The sequence below is a fragment of the Nerophis lumbriciformis genome, linkage group LG01 (genome assembly GCF_033978685.3).
Source record: "Nerophis lumbriciformis linkage group LG01, RoL_Nlum_v2.1, whole genome shotgun sequence".
In the NCBI taxonomy this organism is placed as follows: Eukaryota; Metazoa; Chordata; class Actinopteri; order Syngnathiformes; family Syngnathidae; genus Nerophis; species Nerophis lumbriciformis.
The window spans coordinates 77,377,871-77,392,130 of record NC_084548.2 but is presented as its reverse complement, the minus strand read 5'-3'; the positions used below and the strand labels follow the sequence as shown (position 1 = coordinate 77,392,130).

At 41.8% G+C, this 14,260-nt stretch overlaps 1 protein-coding gene across 2 annotated transcripts in view; it reads right to left on the bottom strand.

The window, feature by feature from the left end:
- Positions 1 to 14,260, bottom strand: part of tpx2 (TPX2 microtubule nucleation factor) — a 33,590-nt gene that overhangs the window by 18,496 nt on the left and 834 nt on the right. For both annotated transcript variants that reach the window (XM_072914782.1, XM_072914783.1), the window contains exons 3-7: positions 10,241 to 10,342; positions 10,084 to 10,156; positions 7,832 to 7,897; positions 7,660 to 7,758; positions 2,154 to 2,250 (exon numbers count right to left, since the gene is read on the bottom strand). In XM_072914782.1, coding sequence (XP_072770883.1) covers positions 2,154 to 2,250; positions 7,660 to 7,758; positions 7,832 to 7,897; positions 10,084 to 10,156; positions 10,241 to 10,342 — 437 coding nt within the window. The remainder of the gene's footprint in view (positions 1 to 2,153; positions 2,251 to 7,659; positions 7,759 to 7,831; positions 7,898 to 10,083; positions 10,157 to 10,240; positions 10,343 to 14,260) is intronic.

Below are 14,260 nucleotides of genomic sequence, written 5' to 3'. Positions count from 1 at the left end.
GGCTTATAACCCAGGGCGCCTTATGGTGCGGAAAATACGGTAAATTAAGCATGATGAGTTGACTTGAAACTGTTTAGTGTTGCACTTTTTATATGTAGAAGAAAAGTTTTGTCATTTTATTTCATCTGAGCAACAACTTAAGGCAGTTTAATGTTGATTAACGTGGGCAGAATTATTATAGTGTTCCCAATGTTAAAAGGATAAAGCCATTGTTTACAAATTTGGTAAATAAATAATAAAAAAAATTATATTTTGTTGTTTTCTTACTGTACCGAACCGTGACCTCTAAACCGAGGTATGTACTGAACCAAAATGTTTGTGTACCGTTACACCCCTACTTACTAGCACTACTTCCTACTTCAATTGGATTAGTGGTGTCATCAACTAACTTCACATGAATGGCCATGGCAACAAGCGTGATATGGAGCACATACCACACGTTACATCTTGATAATGCACGTTCATGACACATTCCAGCCGTGTCCTGAGAATTCCACAGCAAATAGCGAACACGTCAACACAGCTTGCGGCTAATGTCCCTCAACAGTGCAACGTCACCTCTAAGTCATTAATCCTGGTCTTCATGGCGGCAAATAGACTATGCTTCGTACAAGTATTATTATCACTGGAGGACAAGGAATAGCTAAACATGAGACACTAAACACAGTAGGACGATAAGCTAGAGCTCCCGAATGTAAACAAAGGCGGGTGGAATGATACAAATATCGACAGCCCAGGATCATTATATGGTCGATATTACAGATCAAAGTTTTTTTATCATCAAAAAAATCATCTTTGGTTTTTATTATTGTTAAACTGTTCCTTGGAGGACTTTAAGGGCAAACAAAGAATTTAAAATCTAAGCCAGTAGTAGGAAATAATTTAAATAGACCATTTTTTTTTGTCTGATTAGAATTGTGATCAAACACGGAATAATTCAATTAACTTGAAAATGGCAAATACCGTATTTTTCGGACTATAAGTCGACGTTTTTTTCATAGTTTGGCCGGGGGTGCGACTTATACGTGAAATGATTAACACATTACCGTAAAATATCAAATAATATTTATCCCATTCGCGTGAGCGACGAAGCAAATGGCAGCAATCGTCACACACACGTCAGCAATCGTCACCCACACGCCAACCAATAAGAATTCGGTGGGGGCGGGTCATGGCAGAAGTGCATTGTGGGTTTTGGAATGCTAACTGCTATATGCTATACGCTACTGCCGGAGCTATTAAAATGGATCACATAGACGTTGGCGGTAACTTATAAAAACTGAGAAGGGCTGAACTAAAATGGCACCGAAAAGGAAATCATATACTGCAGATTACAAGCTGGACGTAGTGAAATATGCAGCAGAGAACAGTAATCGAGCAGCAGAAAGAATGGCCGCTAGCGGGGCATACCAGGAGCGACACCGAGGAGGAAGATTTCATGGGATTTAGCGATTAGGAGTGACAGATTGTATAGCATGTTCTATATGTTATAGTTATTTGAATGACTCTTACCATAATATGTTACGTTAACATACCAGTTGCTTATTTATGCCTCATATAACGTACACTTATTCAGCCTGTTGTTCACTATTCTTCATTTATTTTAAATTGCCTTTCAAATGTCTATTCTTGCTGTTGGCTTTTATCAAATACATTTCTCCCAAAAATGCGACTTATACATGTTTTTCCCTTCTTTATTGTGCATTTTCGGCCAGTGCGACTTATACTCCAGAGCGACTTATAGTCCGAAAAATACGGTATCAGCATTGGTATGACCGATACTGCCCTTGTAACTACTTGGTATTGGATCCAAAAGGCATGTAAAGTAGTGAAACAGAAGAATATGTGCTTATTACAAGTTGCAACCAACATAATACAACTGGAAATGACACAATATGTCAGCAACTACATTGGGAGCCTTTGAAATGGTTCCATTATCATTTACATGGCAAATAATATATTGTGATGTATACCGCAGGAGGCTACAATAAATCCACGGCAGAGAGCACAAATCCATTAGCATAATCTCACCAGTTGGTTTTCCATGTAAAAGAGTAATAGTAACTGTTTTACAGCGGTTCATAGAGTTATTGGTTACACCTCTTGTCCACAACATATTGGCAAAGGTTTGAGTTGTTGCATGAAGTGCTTACTGAGAGAGTAGTTTCCTTCTTTTTCCCCGGTGAAGGAGCTTCAGGTTCTCTTTCACAATCTTGGTCCACTTCGTCCTCCTCCTCCTGATCCTTTGTGCTATTGGAAGGAAAAAAATACATCTCAACTGCAGTTCTAAATGAACATTTGGAAATACATTTCAAGCAAAATATTACAGCTCAAGAAATAAATAAAATAACCAACCCCTTAATTAGAGGTAGGAATTATTGGGCGCCTCATGATTTGATTTAAAAAAAATCGATTGACAATAAAATGTATCGCCGACAATTATATTTGTCGACAATAGTCGTGACGTCATCACTGGTGTTTTTCCGGACAGAAGTGGGTAGCTCGCCAAAACAACACCAGTGATAACATGGAAAGTTTAAGGATATTTCCTCTTATTCTTGTTCAAACCTGAATACAATTCAAGTACTTTTTAAAGCTGCCTCAATTTGCAATACAGTACAAAAAAAAAAAAAAAGGCACTTTAACAAATCGCACGCACACGTGAAATTCTGCCAAATTAGGCACTTTTAAAAATGTTTTCCAAAAGTCAGACCAATGTGGTGTGTTTCCCGCAGCACTTTGTTGCTAAGGCGGCCGCCTTAACAACAAAGAGCCACCGCCTAAACTAAGATCACCAGCCACATGTGCGCATTTAAAAAACTATTACTGTCCCCAAGCAAACACATACACTGAGTGTCATACACATGCCAAAATACTGGGGGCGCTGTAGCCTAGGACTTAAGACCATTTTAGCCAATCAGAAACATCCAAAACCTCATTTCCGGAGGCGGCATGTAGCAAAAATGTCGGGTCACGGCAAGAAAGAATGATTTATGTGGACTGACAGAGAAGTAGAGCTACTTTTAAGCCTCGTTTTGGAGTTTAAAGTTAACAAAACTCAACAAGGTGTTGACTGGGAAACTTGCCAGTCCAAGTATGGTGACATTCTTACCCTATTTTGGAACGGTGCGGACTTGGAGGACATCTGAGGAATTTCCTCATCGGAAAGAGGACATGACAAAAACAACTATCGGCACTAAATTGAAAGCGATTCGTGGAAAGTAGACAAGCAGCGGACGCAGGTGGAAGAAGTGGTTTTGCTGTACTTCCAACTATGCCAGCAGATCTGGGGCGCTTCTCCATCCATTTCATTTGGAATAGAAACATCAGATATTGACACAAGCTCTCACATTCTCCATTCACCCCAGACAAAGATATGCCCAATGATGTACAAGAGCAGCAAGGTTCCAATAGGAGCAATCCACAATCTTCTGTGGTGAAAGAGAGAAGAGCTCTAATTCAGGTATGTGGGCGCTAACTTCATTGCTAGGAAGTAGATGTTTTATATCAGGGCATCAAAATATTTTTTATATGAACTGCACTGCAATTACAAATGCTCTCAGATTGTCACACAGGGGGGGGGGGGGTCGCAGCTCACTGCAGGGTCGTTCCTCCCAGATGCAGAACGGACAACTCCGGACGAAAGCATGAAGGTAGGATATGATTTATTCCTCATAAATCATCCAACTTACAAAATAACAGGCAAAAAACAAAGGCAAGCGTGTCTAACACATGGGAAGCTAAGGCAAAAACTTAGCGCAGGAAACATAGAACACTCACGAAACAAACAAGACTTACGTAGTAGGTTGCGTGACGCAAACAATGAAGCCAGGCCAACTGACCGGCAAAGGCAGGCTTAAATAATGCCTCTGATTAGTGCTCGGGCAGCAGGTGAGCGGGCAAACACTAATCAGAGACAGGTGGAAATAATAAGTAACCATGGTAAATAAAACAAACAAGGGTGCACAAATCACAGGAACTTAAGGAGTCCAAAACTAACAGAACAAAATATGATCCGGACCACAGATGACCACTTTCAACAATGTGGAATCATATTTGTTTGAATATGATCATTGTTTGACAGTGTGACAAAAATACTCGCTTTGGAATCAGAAGTCAAGATGGCAAGCATATTAAAGTTCAGCTGTTTTACATGTACCGTATTTTCCGCACCATAAGCCGCCCCGTGTTAAAAGCCGCGCCTTCAATGAACGGCATATTTCAAAACTTTGTCCACCTATAAGCCGCCCGGTGTTGTAAGCCGCATCTAACTGCGCTAAAGGAATGTCAAAAAAACAGTCAGATAGGTCAGTCAAACTTTAATAATATATTAAAAACCAGCGTTCTAACAACTCTGTTCACTCCCAAAATGTACGCAAATGTGCAATCACAAACATAGTAAAATTCAAAATAGTGCAGAGCAATAGCAACATAATGTTGCTCGAACGTTAATGTCACAACACACAAAATAAACATAACGCTCACTTTCTGAAGTTATTCTTCATTCATAAATCCCTCGAATTCTTCTCCTTCGTTGTCCGAATTGAAAAGTTGGGCGAATGTGGGATCCAAAATGTCGTCTGGCGCTGTCTCCCTGCCTCCCTGTCTTGGTGAACGTCACGTGTGTTCGCCTTCTGTCATCCACTGTTCCCACGCAGTTAGCAGTCTAGCTTCGAATGCCCTGTTGACACCAATATCTAGCGGCTGGAGGTCTTTTGTCAATCCACCCGGAATGACGGCGAGTATTGAATTAAGCGCGTAAGCGTGTCTCTTAATGTGATGTTATGAGCTAGCAAATATAACAACTACACTACCCAGTATGCAACGATAGTGACGAGCATGCGCGGTAGCCCTGAGAAGCGTTGTATGCTGGCAGTTAGAATGTGGTTATGAGCACGCTGTGAGTAAACGTTGAGAACTCAGTTAACACGCCTCGTCTGCATTATTTATAATTAGACAGACAACATACTTAATAGGAGCCATTTTGGGGTCTTTACATAAACACACAAATAGAAATGAAACGTCACATATCCCAGCATGCACCGCGCGCTTCTTCTACGGGGGAAAAAGATGGCGGCTGTTTACCGAAGTTGCGAGACCGATACTTTATGAAAATGAATCTTAATATTTATCCATATATAAAGCGCACCGGGTTATAAGGCGCACTGTCAGCTTTTGAGAAAATTTGTGTTTTTTAGGTGCGCCTTATAGTGCGGAAAATACGGTACTCAAAGCCTATTTAAATACCGTATTTTCCGCACTATAAGGCGCACCTAAAAAACACAAATTTTCTCAAAAGCTGACAGTGCGCCTTATAACCCGGTGCGCTTTATATATGGATAAATATTAAGATTCATTTTCATAAAGTATCGGTCTCGCAACTTCGGTAAACAGCCGCCATCTTTTTCCCCCGTAGAAGAAGCGCGCGGTGCATGCTGGGATATGTGACGTTTCATTTCTATTTGTGTGTTTATGTAAAGACCCCAAAATGGCTCCTATTAAGTGTGTTGTCTGTCTAATTATAAATAATGCAGACGAGGCGTGTTAACTGAGTTCTCAACGTTTACTCACAGCGTGCTCATAACCACATTCTAACTGCCAGCATACAACGCTTCTCAGGGCTACCGCGCATGCTCGTAACTATCGTTGCATGCTGGGTAGTGTAGTTGTTATATTTGCTAGCTCATAACATCACATTGAGAGACACGCTTACGCGCTTAATTCAATACTCGCCGTCATTCCGGGTGGATTGACAAAAGACCTCCAGCCGCTAGATATTGGTGTCAACAGGGCATTCGAAGCTAGACTGCTAACTGCGTGGGAACAGTGGATGACAGAAGGCGAACACACGTGACGTTCACCAAGACAGGGAGGCAGGGAGGCAGGGAGACAGCGCCAGACGACATTTTGGATCCCACATTCGCCCAACTTTTCAATTCGGACAACGAAGGAGAATAATTCGAGGGATTTATGAATGAAGAATAACTTCAGAAAGTGAGCGTTATGTTTATTTTGTGTGTTGTGACATTAACGTTCGAGCAACATTATGTTGCTATTGCTCTGCACTATTTTGAATTTTACTATGTTTGTGATTGCACATTTGCGTACATTTTGGGAGTGAACAGAGTTGTTAGAACGCTGGTTTTTAATATATTATTAAAGTTTGACTGACCTATCTGACTGTTTTTTTGACATTCCTTTAGCGCAGTTAGATGCGGCTTACAACACGGGGCGGCTTATAGGTGGACAAAGTTTTGAAATATGCCGTTCATTGAAGGCGCGGCTTTTAACCCGGGGCGCCTTATGGTGCGGAAAATACGGTAGTTTCTTGTAATAAATAATATTGAGTCAAGTAAAACTGCAGTTGCATTAAATGTTTTTTTTCCAGTCAAAATGAAAATACCTGGATGAAGTGCTTTATTGACACACATCGTTTCCCAACGATGTTGAGGGCCATTTGACATGTTGTAAATAACATGTCACTATCTTATCTATCTTGTGGCTTTATCCTAATTAATGTATTCATGATTATTGAATGTTATTTTGTAAAAATCCTTATAAAAATGATTTTTTTTCACTAGACAAAACTCAACAGCCACAAGCAGGACAGACAAAGGAAAACTTCCAATGGAGACAAAGTTGCTGAATGCAGTAGAAGATAAAGAAGAGACATCAGACAAGCCATCGTCTGACAATTTAGACAAACTAACATCAAGCAATGAGGTGTAGACAGGCCTAGTTCCACTGTCCCTTACACCCACCCACCCCCTGTCCCGGGAGAGACCACCTTAGCGAGCAAATATTCTGGGGGAAAACACTGGTAAATGATGCTAGGCAAGATCGCCTGTGTATCGGTTGGGAACATCTCTGCGCTGCTGACCCGTCTCCGCTCGGGATGGTTTCCTGCTGGCCCCACTATGGACTGGACTCTTACTATTATGTTGGATCCACTATGGACTGGACTCTCACAATATTATGTCAGACCCACTCGACATCCATTGCATTCGGTCTCCCCAAGGTTTCTCATAGTAATTCACATTGACGTCCCACTGGGGTGAGTTTTTCCTTGCCCTTATGTGGGCTCTGTACCGAGGATGTCGTTGTGGCTTGTGCAGCCCTTTGAGACACTTGTGATTTAGGGCTATATAAATAAACATTGATTGATTGATTGACCGCTAATACCACACTACCTTAGCTGCGCTCACCCTTTAGAGCACAGCTGTAACTTCCTACCACTAAACCTGCAGAAAATAGTTCTTGTCAGGTTTCTATGTTTACATTTTCACACTTTGTACTATTTTCTTACACTTTATCAAGAATTTCTTACACATTCATGATTTTAGCACCTTCATTTTAAGATCTTATCGTTAAGTGTTCAAGGTGATTTTACCATTTTGTTTACATTGTTTTCCATGTTTGTGTTGACATTTCCTTTCTGCCTTGATAGCTGAGACATTATATTAAGAGGAAGGTTACATTTCAAGTAAAAATGTTTACATTTCATATTTTTCTCCTGGTGCTTACTTTCAGTAGGAATATCGATAATCCATAGACCAATCATTTATAACGTGATACAGTTTTCTGCCATATGCACAAAAATACGGCTTCAATCGCTTCCGGTTCATTTGGAATGGCAAGCAGGATTTCTATGAAGCTTACCCTGTAGTAGGTTTAGCACAAAATGTACTCCGGGTCCTTGGCCGCATGCGCCGGGGCTGCCTTAAAGTGGATTTTCCAGTTGACTGCAGAACAGGACTCCTAAAAAAACAGGACTTCTGAGCACACATGTTCACTACTAAACATAAGAGACCATGAAGAAACGCACACCTACTTTTTATACTTTTTAAGAGGTCGGGAAGGTGAACTGCTGGCTGCTTGCCCTTTACGTTTTGGAACCCTACAGGAATAAAGTGTAGGAATCAGGAACAATAACACCAAGACTACATTTACACTGAAGGCCAAAGTGGACCAAATCTGATTTTTGTCTGAATCAGATTTTTTTTTCAGGTGACTGTTGAGATAAAATGTGATCTTTATCAGACTGCAGTGTAAACAAGCACAGGCCCCTATGTCACTTGCATGTGTAGTTGGATAAAGTGAAAAGAAAGCGGAGTAGATTCTGAAAATAAACCAGGAAGTCGCTGCTACTACTACAACTACTTTGCCAAACAAAAGTCATCACACCTTAAAAATTTGAATATTTTTCACATGAAAACACACTAAAGTAATGTAATGGATATGTGTTGTGTAATATATTTGGGAGGGTTCTAATGGTTTTATGGTTAAGTAGACGGACATTAGCGTGGTTCTACTGCACGTAAGAAACTGTGGTAAGGTACGTAGCAAATTAGGCCTGGGCCGTCATTCCATAAGTCAATCAATCGAAGATGAATGAGAATAAAGTGAGTAAGTGGTCCAGTGTGGATAAATCTATGCATGCTTTAGGCGCATTCACGCTTTCAGCAGCTGTTTGTGCCATAGCGGTAGGGGTGTAACGGTACGTGTATTTGTATTGAACCGTTTCGGTACAAGGGTTCCGGTTCGGAGGTGTACAGAACAAGTTTCCACACGAACATATTAAGTAGCCACCTAAGGTAAAGTCTTAACAAGCTGCTCTGTCTCTTACACAGCACCCAGCATTGTCCCACCCACACAACCATCTGATTGGTTACAACTATAGCGGTAACAGCCAATCAGCAGTGCGTATTCAGAGCGCATGTAGTCAGTGCTTCTGCGGTGGGGTTAGCAGGTAGGCGTTTCGCAGGTGAGCATAAGGCAGCGGACTCTCCCCAAATGATAATAAACACCTCCCAGTCAACTACTAGTAACATCACTATGAGCCCGTTGACCTTCTAGAAACAAACTGCAGCTCAGCTCGCTCACAGTCCTGGCTTGAGGTGAAGGCTAATTAGCTTTTTGCGTAGCGTTAGCTCATTTTGCGGTGTGTGTGAGTAATCATTAGTAATGTAGCGGCCTAATTTTTGAATGGCAGGGTCCCTGCTATCATATGTTGATAAAAATATAACATTTACATAATAAAAATCAACTACAGGCTTCCCGAATGCTGTAATAAATTAAGCATGATGAGTTGACTTGAAACTGTTTAATGTTGCACTTTTTATATGTAGAAGAAAAGTTGTCATTTTATTTAATCTGAGCAACAACTTGAGGCAGTTTAATGTTGATTAGCGTGGGCAGAATTATTATAGTGTTTCCAATGTTAAAAAGGATAAAGCCATTGTTTACAAATTTGGTAAAATAATAACCAAAAAATGTATATTTTGTTGTTTCCTTACTGTACCGAAAATGAACCGAACCGTGACCTCTAAACCGAGGTACGTACCGAACCAAAATGTTTCTGTACCGTTACACCCCTACATAGCGGAATGAAAATAACTCTCTTGTCCTCATTAAGAGTCTGACTCTTTGTGCGGCGAGGCTAGCATCACACAGTGCAACACGCTAGCCCGAGACCAACACATCACAAAACCTGTGTGGGAATATTTCACTTCAAATCTTTGAAAAAATACTATTTAATACTGTTAAAGCTATAATTTCTTAAATGCTGCAAACGTTTGACAGACATTTGTTATGTTGTTGTTAGGGATGCAACAGTAAAATGATAAACCGCGGTAAAATTCCAGACTGTTAGTAATACCTACTTACTGAAAACTGAAGCGCCACAGCGCTTGCACACTAGATCCGTTCAGCTCGAGAAGACATGGCGGTGACTACATACGTTGCTTTGAAAATGTTCCCTCAGAGTAAACTGAGCCGATCGCATTGTTTCACTTCACTTCGAGTCTCTGTGTGCGTTTAAAAGCGCAACATTAAAATATTTGATGTTGCGGTTTCATTTTTAACCTGCAACTAGGATTTTTGTGATTGCTGATGGCTTGTGAGGGCACCGTAGCGTGTGTGTGTGTGCGGGCGTGTTGAAAGAGCAGTGCATACAGCACAGATCAGAATCTCTTGGCTTGGGAATAAAGAGAAAGTTGACCCATCACCCCCTTGCTTGAATGTTTGATATACATTTGGTGTCCAGTGTAAACTGAGCCAAAGACAACTCAGCCGGTACTGTACCTAAGCGCTTGGCCACTGGTTTTTGGAATGGCTTCACCATTGCAAGGTGTGTTAGAGTCAGCAGCAGCGGAATCTGCAATGACAAGCACATGTGCAAGGTATACTTTAGCAAATAAGAGAACTAAACCAAATCACAACCAGCAAATGCAAAACTAACCAGCAATACTCATTGGACCCACGGTGGCTTTGGGTTTAGAAGGTCCCTCATCTGGCTTGAAAAGCTGTACAGCATGCACATTCTGTTCAATGGCCTGTTGATCTGCACAAGACATCAACAACAACATAATTAATACAAGACAAGTCAATATATTAACTCAGGGGGTAACTATTAATATTCCTGAGATTTAACTACCTACATCTATCCGTGCTCGGCAAGTTTGCCTTCAAGAAGAGAGATCTATCAAACATCGTTTTAAAATAAAATCGATTGATTTTATAAATACTAGAAAAAAAAACATTGGATTCAAGAACAGCAGACTTTAAGAAGTTTAACACTTTTAATGATAAGGACGTTATTTGTTATTCAAATCTGTCTGACCGTCAGTGGCGTCATCGCCATCAGCTGGTAAAACAAGAATGGCGCATAAATATGGTGGCAGAGAAAGGACACAACAAATACAAATGCGATAAGACAATAACAAATAACTTTTGCCACAACTCAAATATAAAAGTCGTAACACCTACCTGAAGAGATTCGGTTGTACCTAATTTCTTATAGAAATGTATTTTGTATTATATGTATGTCAAAAATAGTAAAAGTAGCAGGTAAACCTAGTGTTAATTCAACCTGAACATGTGTTGGTTGCACTATATTTCTTATATTAATATTGTATTTCTTTATGTGGAAAAACAAAAGCACAAATAGCATGTAATAGAATGCCTGTTAGAATGTTGGTTAATCTATTTCCAGTGAAAACATCTTGGATGTTGAAAATGAGAGCAGAAACGGTTTCCTCTGGTTAATTTCAACCTAAAGAGTTGGTAGAGCTTTATTCAAATACAATGTGAATGCATTGGCCATTCATTGGTTTACCTGCTTCTTTGTATCCATAATTCTTTTTCAAGAAACTTCACCTATTCTAAGAAGTTACTGAATCAATTTCAACTCACTGAATCGTATCGTTCTTTAAAAAAATAAATAAATAAAATCAGCAACCACAAATTCTGAATCGAATCGCTACAGCCCGAATAGTAATGTACCGTATTTTCCGCACCATAAGCCGCCCTGGGTTATAAGCCGCGCCTTCAATGAACGGCATATTTCAAAACTTTGTCCACCTATAAGCCGCCCCGTGTTATAAGCCGCATCTAACTGCGCTAAAGTCAGTCAGATAGGTCAGTCAAACTTTAATAATATATTAAAAACCAGCGTGATGTGGGCGCGCATGGAGTCGTATATCAACATGGACGGAGCTGCGTGAAAAAAGCCATCCGGCCTCTTCGCGTAAACTTACCTTAACCACTCGCTCATCTTTTCTTCATCCATCCATCCCTTCGAGTTAGCTTTTAGGATGACGCCGGCTGGAAAGGTCTCTTTTGGCAAGGTCTTCCTTTTGAATATCACCATGGGTGGAAGTTTCTGGCCATTAGCATGGCAAGCTAGAACCACAGTGAAGGACGACTTCTCATTCCCTGTGGTGCGAATATTCACCGTACGTGCTCCCGTTGTATCCACAGTGTGGTTCACAGGAATATCAAAAGTCAGTGGAACCTCGTCCATGTTGATAATGTTCTCTGGCCGGATCTTTTTTTCAGCTATCTTGTTTTTACAATATGCACGGAAAGTAGCCAGCTTTTCTTGAAAGTCTTTAGGCAGTTGCTGTGAAATAGTAGTCCGTGTGCGGATGGAGAGATTGCGTCTTTTCATGAACCGGAAACCTGTCGCTTAGTAGGAGCCATTTTGTGGTCTTTACAGATGTAAACACACAAAGGAAATGAAACGTAATATCCGCGCGCTTCTTCTTCTACGCGGGCGGGTGGTTGCTTACAGTAGAAGAAGAAGCGCTTCCTGTTCTATGGGGGCGGGTGCTTACCTTGGCGGTTGCTTGCGTAGAAGAAGAAGCACTTCCTCTTCTACGGGGAAAAAAGATGGCGGCTGTTTACCGTAGTTGCGAGACCAAAACTTTATGAAAATGAATCTTAATATTAATCCATATATAAAGCGCACCGGGTTATAAGCCGCACTGTCAGCTTTTGAGAAAATTTGTGGTTTTTAGGTGCGGCTAATAGTGCGGAAAATACGGTATATAATAATAATAATGTCACCGATTCTGTTCATAACTTTTATGGAAAGAATTTCTAGGCACAGTCAGGGCGTTGAGGGGATCTGGTTTGGTGGCTGCAGGATTAAGTCTCTGCTTTTTGCAGATGATGTGGTCCTGATGGCTTCATCTGGCCAGGATCTTCAGCTCTCACTGGATCGGTTCGCAGCCGAGTGTGAAGCGACTGGGATGAGAATCAGCACCTCCGAGTCCGAGTCCATGGTTCTTGCCCGGAAAACGGTGGAGTTCCATCTCCGGGTTGGGGAGGAGACCTTGTCCTAAGAGTTCAAGTACCTGGAAGTCTTGTTCACGAGTGAGGGAAGAGTGGATGGTGAGATCAACAGGCAAATCGATGCAGCGTCTTCAGTAATGCGGACGCTGTATCGATCCGTTGTGGTGAAGAAGGAGCTGAGCCGGAAGGCAAAGCTCTCAATTTACCGGTCGATATACGTTCCCATCCTCACCTATGGTCATGAGCTTTGGGTTATGACCGAAAGGACAAGATCACGGGTACAAGCGGCCCAAATGAGTTTCCTCCGCCGGGTGGCGGGGCTCTCCCTTAGAGATAGGGTGAGAAGCTCTGCCATCCGGGAGGAGCTCAAAGTAAAGCCGCTGCTCCTCCACATGGAGAGGAGCCAGATGAGGTGGTTCGGGCATCTGCTTAGGATGCCACCCAAACGCCTACCTAGGGAGGTGTTTCGGGCACGTCTGACTGGTAGGAGGCCACGGGGAAGACCCAGGACACGTTGGGAAGACTACCGTATTTTCCGCACTATAAGGCGCACCTAAAAACCACAAATTTTCTCAAAAGCTGACAGTGCGCCTTATAACCCGGTGCGCTTTATATATGGATAAATATTAAGATTCATTTTCATAAAGTTTCGGTCTCGCAACTACGGTAAACAGCCGCCATCTTTTTTCCCCGTAGAAGAGGAAGTGCTTCTTCTTCTACGCAAGCAACCGCCAAGGTAAGCACCCGCCCCCATAGAACAGGAAGCGCTTCTTCTTCTACTGTAAGCAACCACCCGCCCGCGTAGAAGAAGAAAAAGCGCGCGGATATTACCGTACGTTTCATTTCCTTTGTGTGTTTACATCTGTAAAAACCACAAAATGGCTCCTACTAAGCGACAGGGATCCGGTTCATGAAAAGACGCAATCTCTCCATCCGCACACGGATTACTATTTCACAGCAACTGCCTAAAGACTTTCAAGAAAAGCTGGCTACTTTCCGTGCATATTGTAAAAACAAGATAGCTGAAAAAAAGATCCGGCCAGAGAACATTATCAACATGGACGAGGTTCCACTGACTTTTGATATTCCTGTGAACCGCACTGTGGATACAACGGGAGCACGTACGGTGAATATTCGCACCACAGGGAATGAGAAGTCATCCTTCACTGTGGTTCTAGCTTGCCATGCTAATGGCCAGAAACTTCCACCCATGGTGATATTCAAAAGGAAGACCTTGCCAAAAGAGACCTTTCCAGCCGGCGTCATCATAAAAGCTAACTCGAAGGGATGGATGAAGAAAAGATGAGCGAGTGGTTAAGGTAAGTTTACGCGAAGAGGCCGGGTGGCTTTTTTCACGCAGCTCCGTCCATGTTGATATACGACTCCATGCGCGCCCACATCACGCTGGTTTTTAATATATTATTAAAGTTTGACTGACCTATCTGACTGTTTTTTTGACATTCCTTTAGCGCAGTTAGATGCGGCTTATAACACGGGGCGTCTTATAGGTGGACAAAGTTTTGAATATGCCGTTTGAATATGCCGTTCATTGAAGGCGAGGCTTATAACCCAGGGCGCCTTATGGTGCGGAAAATACGGTATGTCTCCCGGCTGGCCTGGGAGCACCTTGGTAGCTGGACCAAGTGGCTGGGGAACGGAAAGTCTGGGCTTTCCTGCTTAGGCT